Below are 14,890 nucleotides of genomic sequence, written 5' to 3'. Positions count from 1 at the left end.
TCAGCGGCTGCTGATCACGTGCCAATCGCACGCCGGTTAGGGAATCGCGCCTCCGGCAAAGGTAATTGCTGGAAACGTAGGCCAGGGTTTTCCAGGCCTGTATTTCCAGCGCCTACCTTCGATGTGAATCGTGCCCCTGTAGATGCTTTGTGGCACCTAACGGCTCTTCCAGCATTAGCCACGCCTGCAGTGGCATTAGGTGCCGTAAAGCACCTACAGAGACGCGATTCCAGCACCTTGAATATCAATGAAAAATGTCATATCAGCGGTATTTTTTCCTGAGCTTGGGCACCTACCAGCGCCTAAGAAACAGCGCTGTTTAGAGAATCTGGGCATAAGTGCCCGGTTTTAGCACATAAATGGGACTGCACAGTAGCATATTAAGAGGGGGAGGTCAGTCTGCCCCAGGCATGGCACCTCTCCCTCCTACACTTGCCTTCCCCCGTAACTTTTCTACTTCTCACGTCGGCATCGGCGCGCTCACTGACGTCACTTCTGGGACCCACGCCTAGGAAGTGACGTCAAAGGGCGAATTGATACCGACGTGGGCATGATGCTAATACTGCAAAAGTTAAAAAGGTATGGGGAAAGGGAAGGGACACATGCACACGGCAGGGGAGGGGCACCACTACCCTGAGCGCTGCTCACCCTTACTGCACCACTGGGACCGCATAAAAGTCTATCCTATTTTTAATGCAGTAACCCATGGCTGCTGAAGTGCTGAATATCAAACTTGTGGCTATGTGTTAGCCAAAGCCTGCACAGGTCCTGGCTTTGAATATCCGGGAACACTTCTATCGTCAGAAAGCAAAACGCTCACTTCTGACCTCTGTATATTGACTCCTAAGTGCCCAGTATTCAAAATACTGGCATAACTTCCAGGTATTGCCATTGATCTGGTTATTACGTGCCAGTGCCTGCATGTGGCCTGCCACTGAAAATTCAGGTGTAAATTAGCCAGCAGTGGTCAAAATTGAGAAAAACACTGACCACTTCTGGCTCATTATTGACTCATTCGTGACCAACCAGTGTCCCGGCCCAAACTCCAATACAAGACAGCGGATCTGAAGACAGAGGAAAACCAAATCCAACAAAAAAGAAATCCATGAAAAAGAAAAATGTCCTTCCCCCCCCCCCTCCGACTTTCTCTGCTGTTGACTTGAGGCACTACTTGCCCTGTTGCTGGAAGGAATTGTACAGTTAATTAGTTGCATAGGCCATATGGTCTTTATCTCCCGCCATTTTCTATGTTTCCAAGTATGCCAAAAAACAAAGCAATTCACGGTCACAGAAATTGACTGGTTCACAGCGGTGGGATTGCACAAAGAGACTCAAAGCTTAGAGGATTAAATAATATAAGAGCCCCTACTGGATTAGACCAAGGCCCGCCAGGTACTATTTTGAGGCCCTCAGTATGTTTATCATAGTCACAAAAGTAAAATAAAACAGTTTCTTGGTCATATGTCTCTTTAGCTATAAATTACATTATTATTATTAAGACAGCCAAAAGGAAAGATTTATAAACTATAAAGAGTTTTACCTCAAGCAAAATTGTCATTTCTTTAATAAAACATTAACTATTTTTTTCTGAGGCTCTTCAAGTACCTACAAATCCAAAATGTGGCCCTGCAAAGGGTTTGAGTTTGAGACCACTGATCTAGTCCAAAATTCTGTTACCAGCAGCGGCTAGTCCAGGTCACAAGTACCTGGCAGAGTCCCAAATCGTCGTGAGATTTCAGGTTACATAGTCTTGGCAGTTCCTTTCCTTAGGTCTACCTTAACAACAGTTTATGAATGTCTCCTCCAGAAACTTGTCCAAACTAACCCAGCTACATTAATTATTTTACCATTTGCTCCAACAATGAGTTTCAGAGCTTTATTATACTGTATGACGAGTGAAAAAAAATATTTTCTCCCATTTGATTTAAATGTATTACTATATAACGTCATAGAGTGTCTCCCAGTTTTCATACTTTTTTTGAAAGAATAAACAATCAACTTGTGTTTACTTGTTCTACTCTACTCAGGATTTTATAGATCTCTGTCATCTCTCCCCCTCGGCCATCTCTTCTCCAAGCTGAAGAGTCCTATCATCTCTGGCCTTTCCTCATATGAGAGTTGTTCCATCCCCTCAATTATTTTGGTTGCTCTTTTCTCTAAACTTTTCAAGTTCTACTATATCTCTTTTGAGATTCAGCATCCAGAATTGCACACAATACTCAAGATGTGGACTCACCATGGAGCGATACAGAGGCTTTATGGTATTCTTTGTTTTATTCTCTATTCTTTTCCTAATAATCCCAAATATTCTGTTTGCTTTTTTTGGATCCTGCAAGCTCTCTGTTGAAGAAGGGAGAAAGTAAGAAGCAGCTCAAGAAAGGAGCCTCTAAAGCAGAGAGTGGGCATAAATGGGAAGTTCTCCGACTGGGAGAGAGTGACTAGTGGTGTGCCCCAGGGCTCGGTACTTGGGCCGATCCTTTTTAATATTTATATCAATGACCTGGAAAACGGAACATCCAGTGAGATCATAAAGTTTGCAGACGACACAAAACTCTGCCGGGCAATCAGATCGCAGGAGGACAGTGAGGAACTCCAGAGCGATTTGTGTCGGTTAGAAAATGGGCGGAGAAATGGCAGATGAAGTTCAACGTGGAGAAATGCAAGGTAATGCATTTAGGCAGTAAAAATAAGGAATACGAGTACAGAATGTCAGGTGCAACTCTGGGAAAAAGTGAACAAGAAAGGGATCTGGGTGTACTGATAGATAGGACCCTGAAGCCGTCGGCACAATGCGCGGCAGCGGCAAATAGAATGTTGGGCATGATAAAGAAAGGAATCTCGAGTAGATCGGAGAAAGTTATAATGCCGCTTTATAGGGCAATGGTCAGACCCCACTTGGAATACTGCGTCCAACATTGGTCTCCCTACCTAAGAAGGATATAAAACTGCTGGAGAGGGTGCAGAGACGAGCAACTAAACTAGTGAAGGGTATGGAGAAACTGGAATATGAGGATCGACTTAAAACACTGGGATTGTTCTCCCTTGAGAAAAGGAGACTGCGTGGGGATATGATCGAGACCTTCAAAATACTGAAAGGAATCGACAAAATAGAGCAGAAAAAACTATTTACATTGTCCAATTTGACACGGACAAGAGGACATGAAATGAAGCTAAGGGGGGGCAAGTTCAGGACTAATGTCAGGAAGTTCTGCTTCACACAGAGAGTGGTTGACATCTGGAATACTCTCCCAGGGGAGATTATTGCGGAATCGACAGTCCTAGGCTTCAAAAGCAAACTAGATGCATATCTCCTTGAGAGAGGCATATAAAGATATGGTTGGCTATAAATAAACCAGGTGTATACCTGGCAGGGCCTCCGCGTGTGCGGATCGCCGGACTTGATGGACCGAAGGTCTGATCCGGAGATGGCGCTTCTTATGTTCTTATGTTAATTTTCTATACCATTCTCCCAGTGGAGCTCAGAACGGTTTACATGAATTTATTCAGGTACTCAAGCATTTTTTCCTGTCTGTCCCAGCAGGCTCACAATCTATCTAATGTACCTGGGGCAATGGGGGGGGGGGGGGATTAAGTGACTTGCCCAGAGTCACAAAGAGCAGTGTGGGTTTGAACCCACAACCCCAGCAGTGTGGATTTGAATCCATAACCCCAGTGTGCTGAGGCTGTAGCTTTAACCACTGCGCCATACATTCCCCCTTGATGGGGACTCTTGGGGTAGAGTTCTGGGAAATGGGTGAGTCTGGGTCTCCCTGGCACCTATGCTTAGTCAAAATAATTCCGGTGGAAATTTTCATCCTCTGTGTCTAGGTACAAAGTCCGTGGTTGCCTTGTAACAGATTTTGAGTGGAGGAATAGCCTAATGATTAGAACAGTGGACTGAAAACCAGGAGTGTCTGGTTAAAATCCCACTGTAAACCCTCTGGGGACAAGAAAATATCTACTGTACCTGAATGTAACTTGCCTTGAGCTACTATAGTAAAAACTTGAGATAAATCTAAATCGCCAGTGCTAATTTCCAAAGAGAAAGCATCCTGTAGAAAAGCATCCCACAGGTACCAAAATTCCACTTACTTTGAAAATACAATCTATATCTGTATTTTCCTTCTCAATCTAAACATGCCTCGGGAAATGCTTTTTAAAAGTAAATACACCATGGAAGATCACATATACTTCTGGTTGAATTGAGAGAGAGGGCTCATGGCCCTCTCCTTTTCCCGGGAGAGTGGGTACTGCTTGATGAAAACGGGAGTGAGTGATTTCAGAGAAGCACGATAGGGGATGCATGAAATAGAGCCTACATCAGTGTCAGCGGAAGCCCAGACTGACAGGGCAGTGGGGAATAAAAAGAAAAGAGTGCTGGAATAAAGTAGAGCCTGTATCTGGGTAGGCTACAGACAGGGGTGCAGTACAGTAGGATTTAGTCAGAATCCCATTAATCTTTCTGACTTAAAGCAACATTCCTCTGACTTAAAGGGATTCTGACTAAATCCTACTGTACTATACCCCTGTCTGTAGCCTACCCAGATACAAGGGCAATTTTCCTGGCTAAATTGTTTCAAAGATTGCCTGTTAGGAGGAACAGGCCATGGGCTCGGAAAGACCGTAAGAAATTGAGGCTGCGTCTTCCTGGGCTGACCTGCACAGAGATTTCCAGCTGCCAGCAAGGACAGCAATGAGCCGACCATCCTTTAGTGAGGGTAAACGTCTTCTTCTTGTGACTTTATTTCATGGCTTCCTAGCTTGCAGGTGGCCACGGGCTTTTTAATCACGCTGTGGAATATGATGCCGTAAGATATGGTCAAAGGCATTAGTACAGTTGGGATTTTAAAAGGGTTTAAACAACTTCCTGGAAGAAAAGTCAGCAAACCTTTACTAGCCATGTAGGCTTGGGAAAGCCATTGTTTATCTCTAGGTATGAGGAATAAGGAACCAATCTCCTTCTTGGGATCTTGCCAACCTTCTTGGGACCTGGATTGAACACTGACAGCAAGAGGATGCTGGGCTTGATAGACCACTGGTTTGAACCAGCATGGCATATTTTGGAGAATCCAGAACTGGCTAGTTTTGGGTGGAGGGAAGTAAGACCAAGGCTGGGCAGACATCTATGGTCATCGTGTGACGGCCGTGAATGTGCGGACTTCCTCCCTGCCTGACAAAAGTAGGCAGCGGGGGAGGGGGCAGGATTAGGGGGGCATAACTAGGCAGACCTGGAGGCGGGGCTAAGGGTCCAGATTTTCTGAAAGGAAATTCCAACAACCCTAGTGCAACCAAAGTGTTTTACTGTTTAGGCAGCATGAATGCATATCGCTGCTATCATTCTAGTTATTTCCATGAGCATGTGAATGCAGAATGCACTGAGTCCTTTTACTAAACTGCGGTAAGCAGTTGTGTACGCTTACTGTGCATTAAACATGGTTACCGCGGGGCGAGTGCTGCCGTTCATTTGCCTATCTGTGCATGTACACCTCGCACTAAAATAATTTCTCCTAATTTTCTCTAAGGGGGCATATTCGGGGATGGAGAGCAGCCTTGATATCACTAATCAGCGCTTGAAGCTTTGCCATGCACTAATTGATAAGCCCAGCATTAGTACATGGGCCCTTACTGCCTATAAAGTAGGTGTCGGTAATAGCTCCTGGAGTGACTTTGTTTAATGGCCATGCGCCAATGGCAAGATTAGCATGTGGCCCTTAATTGGGAAAATGGAAAATGTCAGCCATTTTCTGGCCATGGCACAAGTGGCCTCAGCATGCTGGAAAGAAATGCGTAAGTGGTGCACTATGCAATGAAATGGTTCACATCATTCCTAACTGGCAGTATTCATTCCGCCAACTTCTACTTCTTCAATGCTCCAGTTGACTTGTGGAGTTCTGTATTGTCGCCGCTCTTGGTGAACATTTTTCTTAGTAATCTAGCAACACTAATTCAGGAATGTAACATCAAAGCTTATATGTGCTGATGTTGATATCCTTTTAATATTTCCAGTAAAGCCACATAAAATAGACATAAGTCCTCTTCAGTCGTGTGTTACTGCTGTGGCAAGTTGGCTACCTTGTTCTCGGCTCTTCGAAAACAAACAAGCTGCTGGGTAACAGGGATGCTTCCAGTGCCTACAGGAAAAATCAGACATCTTGATACTGATCCGACTCCTGTTAAGACCTTTCGCTACCTGGGAGTCATTTGGGATTCATCATTATTGTGTGAGGCACAGGTAGCCAAAATGGGTATTTTTGGCTTAGAAATCTGCTTAGTTACCACATTAGACTCTGCTGCTGTCCACGATCTAAGGAAAGGGACTTGTATACCACCTTTTTATAGTTATACAACCACACTCAAAGCAGTTTACATACAGGTACTTCAAGCATTTTCCCTATCTCTCTTGGTGGGCTCACAGTCTATCTAATGTACCTGGCGCAGTGGAGGATTAAGTGACTTGCCCAGGGTCACAAGGAACAGCACAGGGTACTTTGAACCCACAATCTCAGGGTGCTGAGGGTCTGGCTCTAACCACTGTGCCACACTCTCCTCCAGTACAATATCAGAAGTGAGCCAAGTACAGAACAATGAAGCCATTGTGACATCACTGATGAGGTTGGCTTTTATTGGTGGAATGAGGCATTATGACATCAGAGAAAGAGACTGAGTCTTGTATACTACCTTTTTGTAGTTATACAGCCACACTCAAAGCAGTTTATATACAGGTACTTCAAGCATTTTCCCTATCTCTCTTGGTGGGCTCACAGTCTATCTAATGTACCTGGCGCAGTGGAGGATTAAGTGACTTGCCCAGGGTCACAAGGAGCAGTGCGGGGTTTGAACTCACAACCTCAGGGTGCTGAGACTGTAGCTCTAACCACTGCACCACACTTTCCTGTACAATCTACTCCATGCTTTTGTACTCTCCAGGTTAAATTACTACAATTCAGTATACTGTGGCATTACTTTGGCCCTACTTCGGCGTTTGCAAACACTAGGGTTACCAGAATTTTCCCATCGGAAAGTCCGGACCCCTAGCAAACACTATAAAATTCTGCAGCTAGGCTTTTGATCAAAGCTATATCGCACGATCTTGTCATGCCTCTTCTGATTAATCTGCATTGGCCACCTGTAGAATATCACTGTCAGCTCAAAATTTTATGTCTAACCTTTAAAGCTTCTCGGCCAGCGATAGAAGCGTGCAGGGGATCTTGTATTCTTGACAGCTCTCCCCTTCACAGCTCTAGGACAGCAGCGCTTCCCGCGGCTTCTGAGGCGTTTTCCCTCATGTAATGAAACAGGGCATTATACTCAGTTTGGGAATAGCCTCATATTTATCAGCAGTTACTATTCTGTGCACCCCTTCTCACTCGCTATATTCTTTAGATTCTCATAGACTGGTTCTTCCCTCTCCCAGGATAGCGCATTATGAATGAACAAGAACTGCTACTTATTTCTCTTCGTCCCCTCCCGCAAAGCTTTCATTTTCAAAGTTCAGGTCTTTGTTAAAGACTTATTTTTTTTTTTTCAACAGGCCTTCAATACTTCACCCTTACCTTAGGTTGATACCATGAAATTTTATAAAAGGGAGAGCTATAATTGGTAGAAATACACACAAAAATTTTTTTTTGTTTGTATGTGTGATTGTGTCTTTGAGTGATTGATTGTACTTTCCTTTTAATTAATGACATTCTTTTCTATATTTGTTTTGTATTTTATAATTCTAAGCCACACTGACCTCTAGCATGTGTGGGATATGAAACTTTTAATATACACATTTATTTATTTATTTATTTATATAACTCTTATATTCTAAGGGCTCCTTTTACTAAGGGGCACTAGCGTTTTTAGCGCACGCTAACCCCTCGCTAAGCGGCTAGAATTAACGCCAGCCCTAAGTGGTTTACGTTCAGTACTTTGTCATATTTCCCTATCTGTCCTGGTGGGCTCAAACTTTATCTAGAGACCTGGAGGAATGAGGGGATTAAGTAACTTGCCCAGAGTCACAAGGAGCAGCGAGGGATTAGAACCCACAGCCTCAGGGTGCTGAGACTGCAGCTCTAACCCCTGCGCCACACACGCTACTTTTGCTGTGGCTTTAGTAAAAGGACCTCTAAAGTAAACGATCAGTTTCCAGCTATGGCCGACCCAGAAATGATCTAAGTATTGCTGATATTCAGCACTGGTGCCTGGAGACCTTTCTGGGCAAGTTACACCGGAAAATTAGTGGTCCTAACTTGCCCAGATTTGTAATTGGGTACCAGTGCTGAATAACAGAGGCGCCTAGACAGCTGCCAGGGGCCGCTGAATACCTGAGCATTCAGTGTTCGTATTTGGATATCGCCCAGTGCCAATATCCAGGTACAGAAAAAAAACAAAAAAACCCTATGATGGCCAGTGTTTACAAAAATGCTGATCGCTGCCAGTTTAATGTAGCCCTCAAAATTTTTAAAGTAAAAAAAAATGTTCTGATTGATATTCCTTTTTTTTGGGGTGCAATTTTGAGACTCCTCTCAACAGAGAGACATTCCTCAGCAGAAGGAATACTCTTCAGCAATTAGACACACCATTATTTCTGCTTCTAAATCAAATCCTTTTTTTTAAATTAAAAAAAAATTCTTACTATTTGTGTTAGTGATTGTAGCGCATGAGTGAGCTTCATTTCTTGAATTATGGATAGCATTTTATTAATGAGGAGACCAGTTTGACAGACCGCTGACGTAGGCAATTTGTGACAAAATACGGCCTATGATGGGCTTTTCAACAAAGATTTTCTGGCTATCCCATACTTGAAGACCCTTGGTGCATTTATGACTACATATTTGAGCTGTGTGCTTTGATCTCCCTCTACTTTTTGCTGATATTCAGAAGCATCAGATGGCAGCCCTACAAGTGCTTTTTAAAAATCTTTGGGTCCTTTATTTTATATATGGTATTAGGTATTGTTTCTAGGATAAGAAGGGTGGGAGGGGTGGGAGATAAGAGCATATCATTTGTACCATTGAAGATTGTTAAGTGACATAATTATTGTTAATTTGTTTGAATATATTGTTGCACTTATTGTAATTTGAAAATGAATAAAGAATTGAAAAAAAAAAAATCTTTGGGTCCTTTAATGGCTAAATTCTGTCTGGATAACTCAATGATCGGCTGAAAATATATCCGCTTAAATTTAGAAGGGGCTGGGGCATTTCAGAAGTGGAGCCAAACTATATCTGGATAAGGGAGGCTATTTTAGAAGGTTGGGTAACTTTTACATACACAGGGGTAAATAGGGGTGTTTAAACATGTTAATGACTAATGTGTGTAGAAAGCTATTTTGGAAAGCTGTTATTGACACAGATAGATCCACAGTATCTACAGTTTCCAAGGAACCATGTTGTGGGTGAGCCAGAAAAGTATATGCACATTTCTGATTCTACAAAAGCAATATGATACGCAGAGATTAAAAAAAAAGAAGAAAATACTGTACTTTTAAAACAAATAGGAAGGAATATTTTTTCACTCAAAAAAATAGTTAAGCTCTGGAACTCATTGCCAGAGGAAGTGGTAACAGCAGTTAACATAGCTGAGTTTCAGAACGGTTTGGACAAGTTCCTGGAGGAAATGTCCATGCTATTGTGAGAGACAAGGGGGCAGCCACTACTTGCTCTGGGATTGGTAGCATGGAATGTTGCTGCTCTTTGGGGTTCCAGAGTCTTGCTTACTCTTTGAGATTCTGGAATGTTGCTGCTCTTTGGGGTTCCAGAGTCTTGCTTACTCTTTGAGATTCTGGAATGTTGCTGCTCTTTGGGGTTCCAGAGTCTTGCTTACTCTTTGAGATTCTGGAATGTTGCTGCTCTTTGGGGTTCCAGAGTCTTGCTTACTCTTTGAGATTCTGGAATGTTGATGCTCTTTGGGGTTCCAGAGTCTTGCTTACTCTTTGAGATTATGGAATGTTGCTACTTTTGGGGGGGGGGGGTGTTTTTCCAGGTACTAGTGACCTGGAGTGGCCACTATTGGAAGCAGTACTGGACTAGATGGACCACTGGTCTGACCTAGTTTGGCTATTCTTATATTCGTAGGTTCATTGATAGCTGTGCTACTCATTGCATTCAGAATGTTCTTCGGCATGAAATAAGCGCAGCAGAGAAAAGAGGAAGAAAAACTAACATTCTGCTTTGGCACAAATGAGGCAGGCAGTGGTGCTGTTGAAGAAATGAAGGAGGGTTGCTACGGCGATGCTGATGTCTCTGTTGCTGGGGTGTAGGTTCAGTGTCGTAAATCTCTGAAACTGGAACTTCAAAAACTCCTCTGGACCAACTTTAACGTGAGGAACCTGAAGTAGAGAGGAGAAGAGAGATCAGAGGCAGGTTAGGAAGAGTGCCACGCTGTACCACGCGAGACACTCCTCTCAAAGAAGTGACCCTCATTTCCCCAGATAATCTTTATTATTTACCCAGTGGTATTACAAAGATTTCAGAAGAAGGGGGGGGGGAAAGATCAATTAGTGTCCCCTGATAGTTTGAATATTTCCCAATTTCTTGAGTCATCTAAAGACTATATAGCCAAAAGAGCAACATTATTAGTCACATTTAGAAGTGAAATGGAAAAACAAGATATTCTTAAACTATATTTTTTGAATAAAAATACTGAGTTCTGTGGTCAACAGATTAATGTCTTTCCAGACGTCTCCAAACAAACACAATACAGGAGGAAGAAATTCCTACAACTTAAGGCTAAAGCCTTGAGTGTAGGTGCTTCATTTTTCCTTAAGTTTCCCTGCAAGTGTTTGGTGGTATATCAAGATACCAAATATATTTTTCTAGATCCAACTCATTTAGAGAATTTTCTTATAGATAAACCTAAATTGGATATTTTGCCTGTTACTAATACAGAGGCTGAGATGGAATGAGAATGAAAATGATGATTATTTTGCTTGACTCTAGATTGTATTAACGTTAAAAATGTTGCTGCTTAATTATTGCTTCAGATAAAGGCTCCAACAGGAATAGCCAGCCCCCAATAATGTGGACTTGATGAATATTATTGTTTGATTTTGGAGATATTTTCTTTACAATTGTTTTAATTTGCCTGAATTTGTTATATGTTGTAACAAGTAATAAAATTAATAAATAAAACAAAAAAAAAGAAGTGACCCTCGTGGTATAGCATGCCTCTGAGAATGACAGGATAGGAAATGAGTGACCCTAATGGTATTAATGGGTATAGGAGATCATTGTTAGGGAGTATATGAGAGCACCCTAGCCTTCCTTAATTATATTCCCGCCCACTGTGATGCCTTAACAGAGCCAGGGCTAGAAACCGAGCCAGGAGAGTGGGGTCCAGCCAGGGACAATAAAAGCCCAGAAGGGGAAAATCAGGGAGGCCCGGGACAGGAAGAAGAGGCCCTCCAGACTACAGCTCCATCTACATGTATATATTGGGACCATTTTGTTGCTTTCAGCTTTTGTCTTTATCTTCAAGGTAGGATAAGCCCTACGTTTTGTGTTTTGAACTGCTAACCTAAATAAAGGGAGCTTTGTATTTTCTTGAAGCTCCTTCAGTCTGTTTACAGACCTCCCAGAGGCTTGAATGCTCGCCTATGTTACAGTAGGCATTTTATAAATTTTAGGTGCATTCTCCAAGTATAAATAGGGGGAAGGGAATTGATATACAGCAGACCCTCAATATTCACGGGGGTTAGGGGCGAGAATTTGAGGGGAGCCAGTAAGGAAGCTGCTCAGCGCCGAGAAGCAGCACCAAATCGCGTTGCTGCTCGTGCCGCTCAGATGAAGAAATTGGATCGCGCAGCAGGTTAGCAGCAGGGCAGGAGTTTGAAAAGCTTGCTTCTGCCCGCTGCACCTCCACCAGCGATCGGCAGAGGTATGAAGATGGGGGGGGGGGGGACAGAGGGCAGAGTCTAGGAGGGAGAGTGCAGAGTCTGACAGGGGAAGGAAGGAAGGGTGCTGGGTGCAGAGCCTGACAGGGGAGGGATGGAAGGAAGTGGGCTGGGTGCAGAGCTTGGCAGGGAGGTGGCTGGGTGCAGAGCCTGACAGAGCAGGACACTTGAATATTAAGCCGCACGACTTATATTCGAGTCAACCATTTTTCCTCCTTTTGGGGGGAAGGGGTCTCGACTTATATTCAGATCGATTTATGTTCGAGTATATATGGTAAGTGACTTGCCCAGACTCTCAAGGAGCTACAGTGGGAATCGAACCCAATTCCCCTGGTTCTCAGACCGCTGAATTATCCATTAGGCTCCTCCTCCACTTCATTTACATAGGCAGTTTGCATGCACATGTAAATGGTGATTTTAGAAAACTGTTATTTACAGCTGGAGATGGCCTGAGATGCACAGATTTAAAACAGGGTACATTTTGGGCAAGGTTATGGCAGGTCAAAAAATTATATTTGCATTTCTGTTATACGATGGGAATGAACCTATAGCGAAAATATTTTCCTGTCAGCTTTTGAACCATCTCCAAGGCATGCATAAGCTTCTGCAAAGTGCTCATTTTGGCCATGTCTGAAAGATTTCACTGAGGGGGTAATTGTGCATAGCCCTTCCAGTTCTTTGTTTAGCCTTTAAAATGTAAAATGTTACCTTTCAAGACTTTGATCCTTAATTGGCTGCACTTTAAAGTATGTGTTTGGAATATTGGCACTTCTATATATAATCGTAGAAGCTGCCAAGTGAAGCTGCCCTTTTTTCTGCTTGTGCAGATTCTTGAAATCGATGCCCTTGGTATACATGTCAGTAATTAAGGAGTTAATTCTATAAATTAGCACCTAGAGTTATGTGATACTTATCCATATCACTGCCGAGAAAACTGGCGGCTAGTAACATAGGTACAATAAGGCCCACATTCTATAACGATGCCTAATGTTATGTGCCTAGATCAGCATGCCAGGTGCCTAAATTATTTAAGAAACTTAATCAGCACTGATAATTGGCAATTAACAACTTGAAATTGGCATTAATTGCACTTAATTGAATGGTAGGCACCTACCACTTTGAGGTAAAGCCCCCCCCCCCCCCCCGATTGTCCACAGCAGGAGGAGTGCCCAATTCCTCCTACTGCCACCCCCTGAAGATCACTGGCAGGAGGGATGCCAAGTCCCTCTTTCCAGAAACACTCCCACCCCCCCCAAAGATCAATGGCAAAAGGGATGCCCAGCCCCTCCTGCCAGATCCCCCCCAAAAGATCAATGGCAGTAGGAATGCCTACTCCCTCCTGCCGGAACCCCCCCAAAAAAATGCCTCCACCCTGTTACCCCCAAAGCTTACCTGGAACCCCCTGGTCCTTTTTCTTGCAGGCCAGCTGGAGGGATGCTTACTACCTCTGGCCAGTAGGCCTGACTCCACAGAATGGCATGCCTTCCCCTTCCCTGTGCATCCTGGAATGCACGGTGGAGAGGCCTAAGGCACTGATTTGCCTAAGGCACTGATTGGCCTAGCTGCCTAAGACCCCTCCCATAGGATGGATTTTAGGCACCTGAACCAACCAGAATCTTAGACCTCCATCCCAGTGCATTCTGGGATGGACTAGGAGTGGCTTAAGACTCCGATTGGCCAGATCCCTTACGCCACCCTCCACGGGTGCTCTATTACAAGAAAGTGGTGGAAGGGAAATACAACACTAAGTTGTATTTGGAAGAAGCCAGAGACTTGTTATTTATGCTGACAGGGAGAGATAACGATTTTTGCATTGTTCATCAAGCTTGTGTAAATTCAATTCTGCAACACAGTATCTCTCATAAATTTTCCTTCTGGGGTCTCATGGGGGTTTTTACCTTCAAGCTCAGGAAGGTCTTAATACTCCTCATTGAGGGGCCCATAAAAAGGAGCACGTAGAACTACACTCTGGACCCCAGAGGAGCCCTGGCTCTCATCTGAAGGGGCTAAGGAGAAGAAGAAATCAGCACAGAGGTTGCCAGTCTGTCCCCTTGTGATATTGCCTGTTGGCAAAAAAACTTATTAAATCTGATCTATAGCTGTCTCTTGAGGGACTAGTCATCAGGGACACCTGGCCCTGTTTCTCTGAAGGAGAGAGTAACAGGGCCAGGGCAAAACTAAACTAAACTTTAAGTTTATATACCGCATCCTCTCCACAGAAGTCGAGCTCAGCACGGTTTGCAAGAACTTAAATATAAGAAAGGACAGGAAAAGGTTTACATGAGCTTATAAATAGAATGGAAGAGAAAGGGGGAAACAGAGTTACATGTTAGAGAAGAGCCAAGTTTTCAGTTGCTTGCGGAATAAATGGAGGGAGCTCAGGTTCCGCAGCGGGATAGTAAGGTCGTTCCAAAGACCTGTGATTTTGAAGAGAAGAGATTTTCCCAGTTTACCTGCATAGAGAATACCGTGTAGGGAGGGGAAGAATAGTTTATAGTTTATATAAAAAACACTGCTGTCTTGCCACTCCCCTTTTACCTTCCCCTTTTTATTAATTTTACTTCGATGCATTTTAAACAACTTCTCCTTTCCCAACCTCCCTTTTGTCTCATGTACGTTAATGTGAATTTGCCTAGTATTGTACTATATGACAAAATATTGTTTTTATTTACCCATTTTAACAGTTTTCTACAAAATTTTTTTTTTTATATTGTACACCGTTTAGACATTTGTTTTGATAGACGGTATATCAAAAATAAACAAACTTGGAACTTGAAGATGCTGCCAAGAGAAAATCCTTACAGGGAATGGAACTGAAAGCTGGAAGCGGTAGAAGTGCTGAATGCGGATAGCTTAAGTAAGAGGAGATAGAACTCACCCGGCGTCTTATAACTCACCTGTCCTAAAGGGAAAATAAGGACTGGAGAACGTGGACCCGCAAAGAAGTGAGAGAGGGGATCTGGGGGTGCTTGGGTCGCAGAGGAACTATCTTGCCTCCATAGGAGAGAGCGA

At 43.4% G+C, this 14,890-nt stretch overlaps 1 protein-coding gene across 1 annotated transcript in view; it reads right to left on the bottom strand.

The window, feature by feature from the left end:
- Nucleotides 1–14,890, bottom strand: part of GRIK4 (glutamate ionotropic receptor kainate type subunit 4) — a 451,695-nt gene that overhangs the window by 150,782 nt on the left and 286,023 nt on the right. Inside the window, exon 6 of the mRNA XM_033918636.1 lies at nucleotides 10,150–10,315. Within this exon, the coding sequence (XP_033774527.1) occupies nucleotides 10,150–10,315 (166 nt within the window). The remainder of the gene's footprint in view (nucleotides 1–10,149; nucleotides 10,316–14,890) is intronic.

Source organism: Geotrypetes seraphini, chromosome 13, assembly GCF_902459505.1.
Source record: "Geotrypetes seraphini chromosome 13, aGeoSer1.1, whole genome shotgun sequence".
NCBI lineage: Eukaryota > Metazoa > Chordata > Amphibia > Gymnophiona > Dermophiidae > Geotrypetes > Geotrypetes seraphini.
The sequence above is the reverse complement of the archived record's forward strand: the minus strand, read 5'-3'. Positions and strand labels throughout refer to the sequence as shown.